This window comes from Phoenix dactylifera, chromosome 1 (genome assembly GCF_051530095.1).
Source record: "Phoenix dactylifera cultivar Ajwa chromosome 1, Ajwa_hap1_PhDact_Kaust_v1.1, whole genome shotgun sequence".
In the NCBI taxonomy this organism is placed as follows: Eukaryota; Viridiplantae; Streptophyta; class Magnoliopsida; order Arecales; family Arecaceae; genus Phoenix; species Phoenix dactylifera.
Genome location: NC_143190.1, coordinates 57,593,054 through 57,606,768, shown reverse-complemented (window position 1 = coordinate 57,606,768; position 13,715 = coordinate 57,593,054). Strand labels below are relative to the sequence as shown.

Sequence of the window (13,715 nt, the reverse complement as noted above, 5' to 3'; positions counted from 1 at the left end):
TAGCCTTTTACCCCAGATGCGTATCCAAGAAATACGCACTTCTTAGCCCTAGGGTCCAACTTTCCATCTCTTACATGTGCATAAGCTGGACACCCAAAGACTCTGAGTACTGAATAGTCTGCAGGTCTTCCTGTCCACATTTCTTTCGGAGTTTTCATGCCCAATGCTGATGCTGGAGATCGGTTTATAATGTAGCAGGCTGTGTGAGCGGCCTCTGCCCAAAAATCTCTAGTTAATCCAGAACTAGATAGCATAGATCTGACTCTCTCAATTAGTGTGCGATTCATGCGTTCTGCCACACCATTCTGTTGAGGTGTACCCACTGTGGTTCTGTGTCTGACAATGCCCTCTAATTTGCAAAAGTCATTAAACTCAGTAGAACAAAATTCTAATCCATTGTCAGTTCGGAAGGTTTTCAACTTCCTATCAGTATGCCTCTCGACCATAGCCTTCCACTTCTTGAATGTGTCAAACACATCACTCTTATTTCTGATAGTGTATATCCAGACTTTGCGGGAGTAGTCATCAATAAAAGTGAGTAAATACCTAGATCCACCCTTGGATGTAATTGGGGCTGGTCCCCATAGGTCAGAATGAATATAATCTAATATACCAGCTGTCCTGTGCACGCCTGTAGAAAAGCTGACCCTGTGTTGTTTTCCGAACACACAATGCTCACAGAATCCAAGTGCACCAACCTTCTGACCACTTAGCAAACCATGTCTGCTCAGCTCCTGTAAACCCTTGTCTGAGATGTGGCCCAATCTCTGATGCCACAGGTGTGTCAACTGCTCAGTAGAAGACTGTACTGCTGAAGCCTGTCCAACTATTGTACTACCATCCAAATAGTAAAGGGTCCCACACAATTTTTCTTTCAATAAAGTCAATACTCCTTTATTGATAGTTATTGATCCTCTACCCCATCTGCCCTCGAAACCTGCACTATTGAAAGCATGTACTGAGAGAAGGTTTCTCTTTAGTTGAGGAATATATCTGACATCGTCCAAAGTCACTACAGTGTTTGCATTAGATTTAATTTGAACTATACCAACACCTTCCACTTTGCAAATACCATCATCTCCAAGAAGAACGGTGCCCCCCTCACATGATCTAAAAGAAGAGAACCATTCCTTATGGGGTGTCATGTGGAAAGATGCTCCAGAGTCCACAATCCAAGTATCAGGATGACTGACACTACAAGCAGCTGTAAATACTGCATCATTATCATTACTGTTGTGACCTGCTGATGAAACTGCAACCGTTGTTGAGTCTGAGACGGTTCCTTTATCCTTTTGTTCCCTCTCTTTCTTAGACTGTAGTAGTCTACATTCTGATTTCCAGTGGCCTGGTTTCTTACAATAGTGACAAACACCTGGTCTTCTAGACCTAGACTTTGATCTGGTTTTGGATTTGCTTCTACCTTGTCCACCTTTCTTCTGCTCATCTCTACCTCTAACTATAAGTCCTTGAGCTGGAGTCTGAACTTGATGTTGTAGCTGTACTTTCAATCTAAGCTCATTGGATAACAAAGTAGCTTCTACCTCTTCAAGACTTATTGTCTCTTTTCCATAGAGCATAGTAGTAGTAATATGCTCAAAGGACTTAGGCAATGAGTAGATAAGGATCAAAGCCTTGTCTTCTTCATCTACTTCAACACCAATATTTGATAAATCAAGTAGGAGCTTATTATACTCATCCAAGTGATCTTTGAGTGAAGTCCCTTCTGCCATACGAAATGTGTGCAATTTTTCCCTCAAGTACAATCTATTAGTAAGGAATTTTGCCATATATAGACTCTCCAATTTTTCCCATACTCCCTTAGCTGTATCAAGATCCACAACATTTCGCAGGACTTTATCACTCAAACCCGAACAAAGTTCCTAGTGCTCTCTCATTAATCTCTTCTTTGACAGCCTCATTATCTCCTGGGATTGCATCCATACCCTTGAGGGCTTTTGCTACACCCTCCTTAACCAACAGGTATTTCATTCTTACCTTCCATAGTGAGAAGTCCCCTGTGCCATCAAATACAGCCACTTCATGCCTTATGGTAGTGGAATGTGAAACAGAAGCCGAATCGTTAGCCCTAGATGAATTTTGTTGCCCAACAGTAGCCATAGCTCTGATACCAATTGTTGGGAATAATGGGCACAAACTCACTGTATCCGGCTTACCAATTAAGAATTGGACTCATTCAGGCATTCCATCAAACACATCACAGGCATGAAAAAATAAGCACAAAGACACCAAATTTACGTGGTTCGGCAGCAAGTGCCTACATCCACGGGGAGGAGGAGCAATCCACTATATCAATCTTCCCAATAGGGTACAAACATAGATACATAAGAGCCCAAAATATGGACTGCCAAATGATCACAATATGAGGCAATATAAAACCAAATATAAAGCAAGAAACAACCTGATCGGATCACCCTTCTGCAGCCACAATGATAGATCAAAAGTGTAGTATGCAAATCAACCTTTCTACGGCTCCAATGGTAGATCAAATGAGTATCAAAACCATACCTTCCCTTGTTGCAATTTCTGTGAACAGCAAAGAAGAAAGGGGCTCACGGAAACAGGGAAGCCACAGGAAGAAGCCACGGTTGAAGAAGGAAGAAGGAAGAAAGCCTCCAGCGAGTGAAGACAGAAGGGAAACCAAGTCAGATGTTGCCAGGAGACCGAGAGCGCACGAGAGGAAGAAGATGGGAGCGGCGGCGGCTGAAAAACCCTTTCAACCTAAAAACAAAACAAAGCCCTTCATCCCACGGGAAAAGAGGTAACATGTACCTTTTATATAATGAAATGTCATTTTGCAAATAGGTCCCTCTCAAAAACCAATATTTGGAGCAAAGTCCAAAATAGTCAACACAAAAGGCCAAGCTCAGAAGGCTGCCAAGGTCAGAATGCCGAGCTCAAAAGGCTGCCGAGCTTAGAAAGCTATCGAGCTTAGAAGGCCGCCGAGCACAGAAGGCCGAGCTCCGCAGGCTGCCGAGCTCATAAGCCCGAGCTCAGAAGCCCGAGCGCAGAACACCTCTCCTAGAAAATCGAGCCAAAGAAAGGTGGTGCTAAGCCAAGTTGAGGGACTTCGAAGTTCGGAAGCCATCAAAATGTCTCCAAAAGGTACAGGATGTCACTTTAGCTTTAAATAATTTTAATATTTTACCTATCTTCAGGTCGGAGAATGCAAAAGATGACCTACGGGTATCTCTATCTCCAATGTCGCCCCGCTCCAGGTGGGAATGCACGATCGCCAACAGACAAGGCCATCTCCGGTCTCCATCTCCATCTCCCTCAAAGACCCCGACTAAGTTCGGGATGCCCCGAGTGTCGATAGTGCGTTTCCAGACCCCTCGACCTTGAGAAACGTCGCAGGTCGACAGTACGTTTTCAGACCCCTCGACCTTGCGCACGATCCCTCGACTAAGGTCGAGATACCCCGCTGAGTCGATAGTGAGCCCAAGCTCCCTCGGCCTCGGAAAGACGGGGTAGTACCTTTGCCGCCCTCCGTAGCGCTCGATATCGACAACATGGTAGTACCTTCGCGGCCCCCCGTAGCGCCTCCTCGACTAAGGTCGAGATGCCCCGTGTGTCGACAGTGCGTTCCCAGACCCCTCGACCTCGGAAAGCGTCGCAGGTCGACAGTGCGTTCCCAGACCCCTCGACCTTGCGCATGATCCCTCGACTAAGGTCGAGATGCCCCGCTGAGTCAACAGTGAGCCCAAGCTCCCTCCGCCTCGGAAAGACGGGATAGTACCTTTGCGGCCCTCCGTGGCGCTCGACATCGACAATGGGGTAGTACCTTTGCGGCCTCCCGTAGCGTCTCCTCGACTAAGGTCGAGATGCCCCGTGTGTCGACAGTACGTTCCCAGACCTCTCGACCTCGGAAAGCGTCGCAGGTCGATAAGGTGTTCCCAAACCCCTCGACATTGCGCACGATTTTTCAACTAAGGTCAAGAAGCCCCGATAAGTCGACAGTGAGCCCAAGCTCCCTCGATCTCGAAAAGACGGGATAGTACCTTCGCGGCCCTCAGTGGCGCCCGACAACAACAATGGGGTAGTACCTACGCGGACCCCCGAGGCATTCAACGACATTCGACGACATTCAACGCCATTCGATACCTCCTACGACGTCACGCCCCGATCTGAGTGGGGACACCCAGCTGAGTCGACCACAAGCCAAGGAAGGTTGCTGAGTCGACCTGAAGCATTTAACTTCAACTGCATGAGAGGTACACCCAACTTGGCACACACATCTCCATATATATTTGGCTATATTACAGGATGATCGACAACTGGACTACTTCCTTCGTCCGAGCCAAAAAGCGGCTCGAACTCGAAAGTCGGGGGTAGTGTTGGGGAGAAAAATGGACCACCCCACAAATACAATTAAAGCACCCAAATGCGACAGCAAGGCCGAGCTCATCCAGGCCGATCTCATCCAAGTCGAGCCGAGCTCAGAAGGTCGAGCTCATGCAGGCCGAGCCGAGCTCAGAAGGCCGAGCTCGTCATCCACATGCTGCAGCCACGACCTGCAGCAGTCTCATCCAGGCCGAGCTCATGCAGGCTGAGCCGAGCTCAGAAGGCCGAGACCAGAAGGCTGCCGAGCTCAGAAGGCTGCCCAGCTCATTCAGGCCAAGCTCATGCAGGCTGCCGAGCTCCGAAAGCTGTTGAGCTCATGCAGGCTGCCGAGCTCAAAAGGCCGAGGCCAAAAGGCCTAGATCAGAAGGCCGAGCACAGAAGGCTGCTGAACTCATTCAGGCCGAGCTCATGCAGGCTGCCGAGCTCAGAAAACTGCCGAGCTCAGAAGGCCGACCTCGTCATCCACATGTTGCGGCCATGCCCTGCAGCAGCCTCACCGACCATGCTTTACTTGCCGGCCACGCCACGACATATCAACCAGGGACCATACCCTGCTATGACTGTCAATGCCTCACCATTTTCCAAAATGAACTGCACTGCGCGCCACAAGCAAGCTCTGGCTGCACGTCATCTCCTCCCATGATGGGAACGGGCCATCCACGGCAACTCATTACTTCCACGCCCACGTCGAATCGTGACAGTAACCCATTAATTCGTCCAGTCACATCACAGGTAACCCTGGCACTCCTCCTATAAAAGGGGAGTTTCTCCCTCTAAAAAGAGGCTTCTTCCTCCGAAGGGAGGGTTTCGGACTTTTATATACAGTTCATCTCCTTCTCCAAAATTAAGCCCCTCTCTGACTTAACCATCAAAGGGCCGGCGCCGGAAACCCTGGCCACCGGCTTGTTGCAGGTCCCCCGGAGGATGCCGCCCGCCGACGGACCGCCACCCGCCACTCTCGCCGGAGCTCCTCCTCCTCGGTTTGCGGCCGCCCCCGGGTCCAATTTCCAGCAACAATTCTTTACCCTAGCATTGCTTTTTCTCATAGCCTCCAGTTGGTCTTTAGAAACTATCATTGTAATTAACAACCCGGGACCTAATCTAAAAAAACTAACTAGAAGATATTATTTGAATTTCTTGGCTCTATATAACTATCCAAGATCTATTTGATGCATAACCAATATGAGACTAAACGCACACATAATATTTCATAATTCAAGAAAAAATCAAAAGCTCAAAATTTGGATAAGAAATAAAAGAATTAAAAATATGAGTTTTAAAAATATTTATAAATTTATTTGTCTTCAAATAAGTACAATAAATCATAGCAAAAAACATCACCGCTAGCAACGATATATTACTCAATAACAATTCATCAATAAAGTCTAAAATTCATATACAAGTTAAGAATAATTGCATAATTTTAGATCAATTTATATTTAGAGAATAATTCGAAAAATTATTTCACTAAGAAAAAAAACAAGAAGCATTTAGGTTTTTTAGATAATTTGGAGAATATTGTCACTATGCTAAATATATATATATATACAATGTCATAAAGTGACAAGGGTACTAGAGGAGGATGTTGGATTATGAACAATGCAATGATGTTAGCACGCACCTAGGGAGCACGGTGCACTGATAGCTCAGTGGTAACCCCTCCTTCTCCATTTATATTCGAGAAATATTGTAATACATATCGGGCACTGGATCTTACCTGCCTCCTTTATTCCTTTCTTGGAATAGCAATTGTCTTGTGACAGCTTAAACAACTTTTCATCCATCTAGGAGGAAAGCTAAGGCGAATAGATGGAAAATTCTTATGCCATTGCCGAGTGGCATGAGAGGATGATGTAACTCATAATAGTTGGGTGGGATAGAAAGGACAAGGAAGAAGGGGTGTGAGGATGATTTGTGTAACTACACGTACACCAAAGATGGATTGCCTCCTCGTTTCTACATCATGAATCGTTGGAGTATGGGGGGAATAGCTTGCGGTCGAACGAGGAGTACCCCGCCAAATTTGCAACGCCTGAATTCCGGATCCCGCTGGGCTGTGCCATGATCTAGAGCTGGACCTCACCGGTCCGACACCGAATCGGAGGGGATCCCAACTCGGGTCTCCAGCCGGGACGCGTCCACATCTGCAAAGCGGGTGCACCCGGGTCGCTGTCCGTAATCTGGACAGCGACTGTCGGCATCTTGAGCACCACACACGTGTCATTCCAATGGCCCCATCTCAATTGAAGCGAAGGCTTGTGGGCCCAATTTCCACTTTCCGTATCTTTTCAAGATCTGCAGGTGTTTTTTAATAAGTAAATATCAAAATCAATGTCTTAAAATATAAAATAATGTTAATTTATTATATCGGTCAACATTTTGATATCTAGATTTTTTTATATATTAATCAAGATCTTAAAATGTTTCAGTATTTTTGCTTAAGATGGTCCTGTGGTTCATTATGGAAGCGGGGTAAGCCTATTTTTTTCTTTTTTTAGTACAATCATTGTTTGCATTATTCTAATGCAAGTGCAGCCCACGGAATTAAGAGAAAAAAAATGGTGTAAAAATTTCGAGATTACCAAGATTTATAGGACCACCAATTTTGCCTTGAAGATGCTTTGAGATGCACGATCACCTGTGATCATGCGCCATGGGGCATCTCAAAGCACCATCAGGTGGTAGCGCGTGGACGAAAGACGGTGATGGTCCCGAACCGGATCCTTGGGGGCCTAAGATATTCGGGTTTAGAAATCTTAGTTTAGGAGGCTAAGATACGAGGCTTTAGAAATAGGATATGCTAACCTGGCATATGGTTTTTGACCGCTACGCACGGTTATGCAATTATGCAAACATTAACTTTGTTTTCTACTTTAACATTTATTTCTTCTTCTTCTTGGGTACATTCGGAGGGTCATGCTGACCCCAAAAGAAAATAAAATAATGGAGCACAGTTCTTTTCAGTTCTTACAGTAGGAGGTATATATTGGATACAATGAAGATTTGATTCAACTTTTATACCCTCTATGCTGCTGCCTGACATTGTTAACTTATCAAGTAAAGCAAACCTGCTATCTTCGCATCTAAAATGTTCTGAAGCGTAGTTGGAATAGGATCCATTTGAACAATATCTATGTCTTCATCCCATGCTTTGAATACAAGTAGAACCTGCTTCCATTATACTAAATCCTCTAAGATAGGGTGATGGATCTTATACTACAAGAAAATACTCTTTCAGTGACCACTTTCGGCGACTAAATGAATAGTAGTCGCTGCAAATAAGGCTATTTGCGACCAACATTCTTGTTAGTTACTGAATGATTGTCCAACACCGACTAAATGCATATTTGGTCGCGAAAAATCAAAACCAAGTTGGCGGGGTGGAGGTAAAACGTTTGGCGACTAAAGTTTGGTCGCTGAAAATAAGGCTATCTGCGACCAACATTCTTGTTAGTTACAGCATAATTATCCTACACCAACTAAATGCATATTTAGTCACGGAAAAGCAAAACCAAATTGGCGAGCTGGAGGTAAAATTTTTAGCGACTACATTTTGGTCCCTAAAGGTTTCCCTCCAGCAACTAAAAAAAATTTAGTCGCAAAAAGTATGCATGTAGGTGAATTCTGCTTTAACTTTTTTTTTTTGGTACCCAAACAAACCCTAATTCCCTATTCCTCTATTCTGCTTTAACTTTTTTTTTGGGTAAATTCTGCTTTAACTCTGCCTTCACCCGTCGCCTTCACCCATCGCGTTCGCCCGTCACCTCTCCGTTCGCCGGTTCGCCTGTTCGCCCATTGCCTCTCCGTTTGCCCGTTCGCCCGACGTCGGCGTTTCAAGGTATGTACTCCTCCGTTATTTGATTTAGCAGAGGCCGGGAGGGAGAGGGAGAGGTGGGGGTCCTCCATTGTTTGATTTAGCAGAGGCCGGGAGGGAGAGGGAGAGGGAGAGGTGGGGGTCGTTGGGGGGCTTCTCGTCCTTCGCCGCCACCGCGGAGGGCTTCTCCTCCTTCGCCGCCGCCGCAGCCACCGCAGGGCTTCTCCTCCTTCGCTGCCACCGCAGCCACCGCAGGGCTTCTCATCCTTCGCCGCCGCCACCGCAGAGCTTCGCCAGGTCCATTCCGGTCAGGCCGGCAGGGAGAGAGAGCGAGGAGGTGAAGGGGATTTGGGACGAGGGCCTTTTCTTGGGCCGGTAGGGAAAGAGAGCGAGGAGGGATTTGGGGACAATAGTTTTGTTTTGGGTGGAGAGAAAGAGAGGGGAGGGATTTGGTTGGCTTTCATCCCTTCACTTTTTTGGTTTTGGTCTTGGTTTTCCTTCCCTCACGTTACTCCTGATCCAGATGGGCCATCAGGAAGAAAGACAGGGGGATTGGAGATGGACTTCTTAGAGGGTGGAGATTCTTTTAATTGTTTGGGTTGGATGGTTGCCGTGCTGTGATGTAGCTTGGGTATCGAAGGGGAGATGGGAGATGGGAGATGGTGGGATGGAATTTCTTTCAAACTAATTATTTTTCCATTCTTCTATTCAAGGATTATATTAAACTGAAGAGGCTTCTTGTCTATCTTTGTTAGATTCATGCATCTTTGTTGAAATAGTATACTTGACAGCTATCTATTTTCATATCATTTTTTAACTATTTTATACTTATTAAAATTTATTATTATAATAATAAAAAAAAAGAAAAGGCCTCATTCAATGAATATGTCTTAGGCCCCCAAATGTATTGGGCCGCACCTGATTTTCTGCTGCAAGTTTTTTTTGCAGGGTACAAAAATAAATCTATAAACTAATCAATCTAACTTGATGAAGAACTTTGTAGGTCAGTAAAATGGACAAGAGTTGAATGACAATAAAAAATAGAATGAAGAGTAAAGAATATAGAGAAGGGGTGAAGTCCTTTATTGAATTTGTGGTGGCAAATTTAGGCTCAGCAAATGATATTTGGTGTCCTTGTGTCGAGTGCATGTAACAAAAAACAAAGCATTCAAGTTGTCAAGAATCATTTGATGTTGAAAGGAATCTCACCTTCTTACAAGACTTGGGTGCAACATGAAGAATATGTTCACGTGCATCAATCATGTGTTTCAAATGATGCTAACTGTGACAATGGTGGAGGTGTTGAGGATAGAATGGCTGGGGATGGCACCGATGATAGGGACGAATTGTCTAATATGCTGGAAGCTGTTTACATGGGCGCTTTTATGAATGACGATATTGACGAATTGCCTAATAACTTGGGGAGGGAGGATGCACAGAATTTTGATAAGTTGTTCGATAATGCTCAATGACCCGTTTATCCTAGTTGCAAAACTTTTACAGTATTATCATTCGTTATTAAGATGCTTTATGTTAAGGTGTACAACCAGTGGAGCAATTCCTCTTTTAACATGAACATGAAGGTATACAAGGAAATTCTACCGGAGTGTGATAAGTCTGTTCTATGGACCCTTTATGAAGTCAAGAAATTTTTACGAGATTTGGGTTTGGGATATGTGCTAATTCATGCATGCAAATATGATTGTGCTCTTTTTTGGAAGGAGAATGCGAACCTGGAGAAATGCCCTATATGTGATGAGCCTAGATATAAGCTGAATGATGGTAATGGTAAGAAGATCCCTCATAAAATTTTGCGGTACTTTCCCCTGACACCGAGATTGAAGCGCTTATTTTTGTCCCCGAAAATAGCTGTAGATATGAGATGGCACAAGGAGAAGTGAGTGGATGACGAAACATCAAGACATCCGGCTGATGGGGAGGAATGGAAGAACTTTGATCGGCAACATCCCGAGTTTTCCAAGGATCCGCGGAATATGAGGTTAGGGCTAGCCACCGATGGTTCCAATCCTTTTGAAAATATGAGCACATCGTACAGTATATGGCCCGTTATCGTGATGCCTTATAATCTTCCACCTTGGAAGTGTATGAAAGAGCAATTTTGTATGCTGTCATTGCTTATTCCCGAAAAAACGGCTCCCGGTAAAGAAATAGATGTTTACTTGAGGCCATTAATTGATGAGTTGAAAGAGCTTTGGAAGGATGGCGTGCAAACTTATGATGCCTCTAGTGGAAGTACATTAATTTAGAATGCGTGCTGCTCTCATGTGGACCATTAATGACTTTCCTGCATATGGTAACATGTCTGGATGGCCAACAAAAGGTTATTTGGCTTGTCCCATTTGTAATGAAGATGCTTCATCAGAACGTTTGAGGAGTAAGATTGTCTATATGAGTGCGAGGTGTTTCTTGCCTGAGAACCACATATGGCGAAAGAGCAAGCTCTTTAATGATAAAAGTGAGGACAGGTCAAGGCCACGAGAGTTCACGGGAGAAGAGATCTTGGAGCAAATTAATTCAGGGACATACAAGTCGTTGGGCAAGCATCCAAGCATTAATAAGAAAAGAAAAAGGGGCAAAAATGATGACATGATTTGGGCCAAGAAAAGTATTTTGTTTGATCTCCCTTAATGGAAAACACTCAAGCTGCGTCACAACTTGGATGTCATGCATATAGAAAAGAACATTGCAGAAAATATTGTTGGGACATTACTGGGCATAGATGGGAAATGCAAGGATACAGAAAAAGCACGCATGGATTTGGCAGATATGGGTATACGGAAGGAGTTACACCTAAAAAAGCGGGCGAACGGATCTTATGAGAAGCCTCCAGCATTGTACACATTGTCCCCGCAAGAGAGACAAGGGTTTTGTGATTTTTTAAAATCGATTAAGTTTCCAGATGGCTATGCGGCAAACATCTCTAGCTGTGTAAGTACTCAAGGTGGTAAATTATCGGGCTTGAAAAGTCATGACTATCATATTCTTTTGCAACGCCTTCTTCCAGTTGGAATGTGTGGGTACCTCAACAAAAAACTTAATACTGCATTATTTCAGTTAGGTAATTTCTTTGAGCAATTGTGCTCCAAGGCATTAAAAATAGCTTATTTGAAAAAAATAGAGGACCAAATTGTTCTTATTCTTTGCAAGCTTGAGAAGATTTTCTCTCCTGCCTTCTTTGATGTCATGGTTCATCTAGCTATTCACTTGCCTCGCGAGGCTATTCTTGGAGGGCCAGTGCAATATCGATGGATGTATCCAATTGAAAGATAATTGTTTGCAACCGTATAGTAGGAATAGTAATCATGTATATTATTGTACATGTAAGAATTTTTCTATTAGCATTGAGCTATAATTTATCGTAGGTTACTCGGAGTTCTAAAAGGATTTGTTGCCAACCGAGCTCACCCAGAAGGTTCTATCGCTGAGGCTTATATTTCTAAAGAGAGTACAACATTTTGCTCAATGTACCTCGATGGAATCGAAACAGTGTTTAATAGAGAAGAAAGGAATGATGACGGTGGTGATTGTGGCACAGGGTTAGCAGTCTTCACTCAAAGTGCCCGACCATTTGGGTTAATCCAAAGGGGACCTGATGTGCCGATCAATGAACTCGAGATGGCTGAATGGTTTGTCTTATACAATAGTTCAGAAGTGGATCAATATCGAGAGTATGTTTTTTAACTTGCTTATTAAGGTTCAGCTATTATATATTTAGTTGTTTTAGACTTATACGTTACTTATACGTTACGGAATGTCGAATAAGGAATACAAGAACTACATACAAGGTGAGAGTGAAGTTGACATCACAAACAGACAACGTAAAGAATTTTCCAAGTGGTTCAAAGATCACGTAAGCAAAATTAATTAACATGTAGGCACCTTGAGTTATCCTTGTATTTGAAAGTGAAGTAACATATTATGTCACTTTTTTGTTATAGATGACTCAACTTCGAAACCAGCGATCACCGGAAGCTACTGATGAATTATGGTCATTGGCCAACGGTCCTCGTCCGATAGTCAACATATATTCAGGGTGCTTTTGTAATGGTGTCCGATTCCATACCATCGAACGTGACAACCGCCGTAAAAGCCAGAATAGTGGGTGTCAGGATCAAGCGCTACCATTACACCAAAACCCGCAGGTGTTAGTGAAGGCGCAACTTTATTTCCTTAAACTAGCGCAGGGGCCCATAGCGCCACGAGTCGACTCCGACCAAGCCTCGCCCAACTCCGGACTCCGACAGGGCCTCGCCAGTGGGTTCAGGGACCCCCTAGTGGTATAACCCACCCTACTCCTCCAGCGCATCCACGTTGGCAGGCGGCAGGACTGACTCGGCCCTCCAGGCCTCCGCCAACGTTGACTCGGCCCCTCAGGCCTCCGCCAACAATCCCCCCCCCAACGTGATGCCTGGGTTTCGAACTCGAGACCTATGGCTCTGATACCAATTGTCAGGATCAAGCGCTACCATTACACCAAAACCCGCAGGTGTTAGTGAAGGCGCAACTTTATTTCCTTAAACTAGCGCAGGGGCCAATAGCGCCACGAGTCGACTCCGACCAAGCCTCGCCCAACTCCGGACTCCGACAGGGCCTCGCCAGTGGGTTCAGGGACCCCCTAGTGGTATAACCCACCCTACTCCTCCAGCGCATCCACGTTGGCAGGCGGCAGGACTGACTCGGCCCTCCAGGCCTCCGCCAACGTTGACTCGGCCCCTCAGGCCTCCGCCAACAATGGGTTAGTTGTTGAAGGGGACCACGAAGGGCAACCGATTGACTTCTACGGTTACTTGTGCAAAGTTTGGAAATTAACATATATGTTCGGACAACGAGTCGTCTTGTTCCAATACGAATGGTTCAACACTGGAAGTAAAAAAACTTTCTGCATTGATGCGCATTGCACTAGCATTGATACAAGAAGTCGGTGGTACAAAGATGATTCTTTTGTACTACCGAGTCAAGTGCAGCAAGTATTCTATATTAATGACACTGCAGAGAGACGTGGCAATTGGAAAGTTGTCCAAAGATTCAAGCATCGAGGTATATGGGATGTGCCACAGATGAGTAATTTAGAACCCAATGATGTTGAAGAAACTATTGTTCTCAATCATGCGTTCCAACAAGATGAAACCAATGACGTTGAACCAATTTCCATTGAAGAGCCAACCACAATGGATTTGCGCAGATATGATATTGATGCTAAAATTATCCAAGAGGAGGTCATTTTGTAGTGCTGTGGGCGAGATCAAGCCGGGGGGGGGTGTCAATGAAGTAATGGAGGAGCCTAGCGATGAAGAAGAAGACATTGATAGTGACAGTGATACATATCTAGATTTAGAGCCATGATATATTTCTCTAATGATCTATCTATAGAAAAGTTGAACATTTTTATCTTACATGCTTCTATTTTTTATGTTAATGAAAATCATCTATTTTTATCTTACATGCTTCTGTTTTTTATGGAGAGTGTGATTTACTTTTTACTTCATATTTCTTTATGGCTGAATGTAATGTATATGTC

General features: G+C 44.5%; 1 protein-coding gene and 1 pseudogene across 1 annotated transcript; both read left to right on the top strand.

Moving 5' to 3' along the window:
* The first annotated feature begins 10,217 nt into the window (after positions 1–10,217).
* Positions 10,218–11,878, top strand: LOC149768771 (uncharacterized; annotated as a pseudogene).
* A 199-nt stretch (positions 11,879–12,077) lies between these two features.
* On the top strand, positions 12,078–13,425 carry LOC148715427 (uncharacterized). Its single transcript, XM_089927463.1, has 2 exons — positions 12,078–12,301; positions 12,938–13,425. Exons 1-2 carry the CDS (start codon positions 12,136–12,138, stop codon positions 13,423–13,425), a joined length of 654 nt encoding a protein of 217 aa, XP_089783589.1. The 5' UTR covers positions 12,078–12,135.
* The last annotated feature ends 290 nt before the right edge of the window (positions 13,426–13,715 follow it).

Bases quoted from the DNA above. Each gene is read 5' to 3' on its own strand.
- LOC148715427 (XM_089927463.1), top strand. From the start codon at position 12,136: ATGACTCAACTTCGAAACCAGCGATCACCGGAAGCTACTGATGAATTA. The intron at 12,302-12,937 runs GTCAGGATCAAG...ACAATGGGTTAG, and splicing joins TAAAAGCCAGAATAGTGGGT to TTGTTGAAGGGGACCACGAA.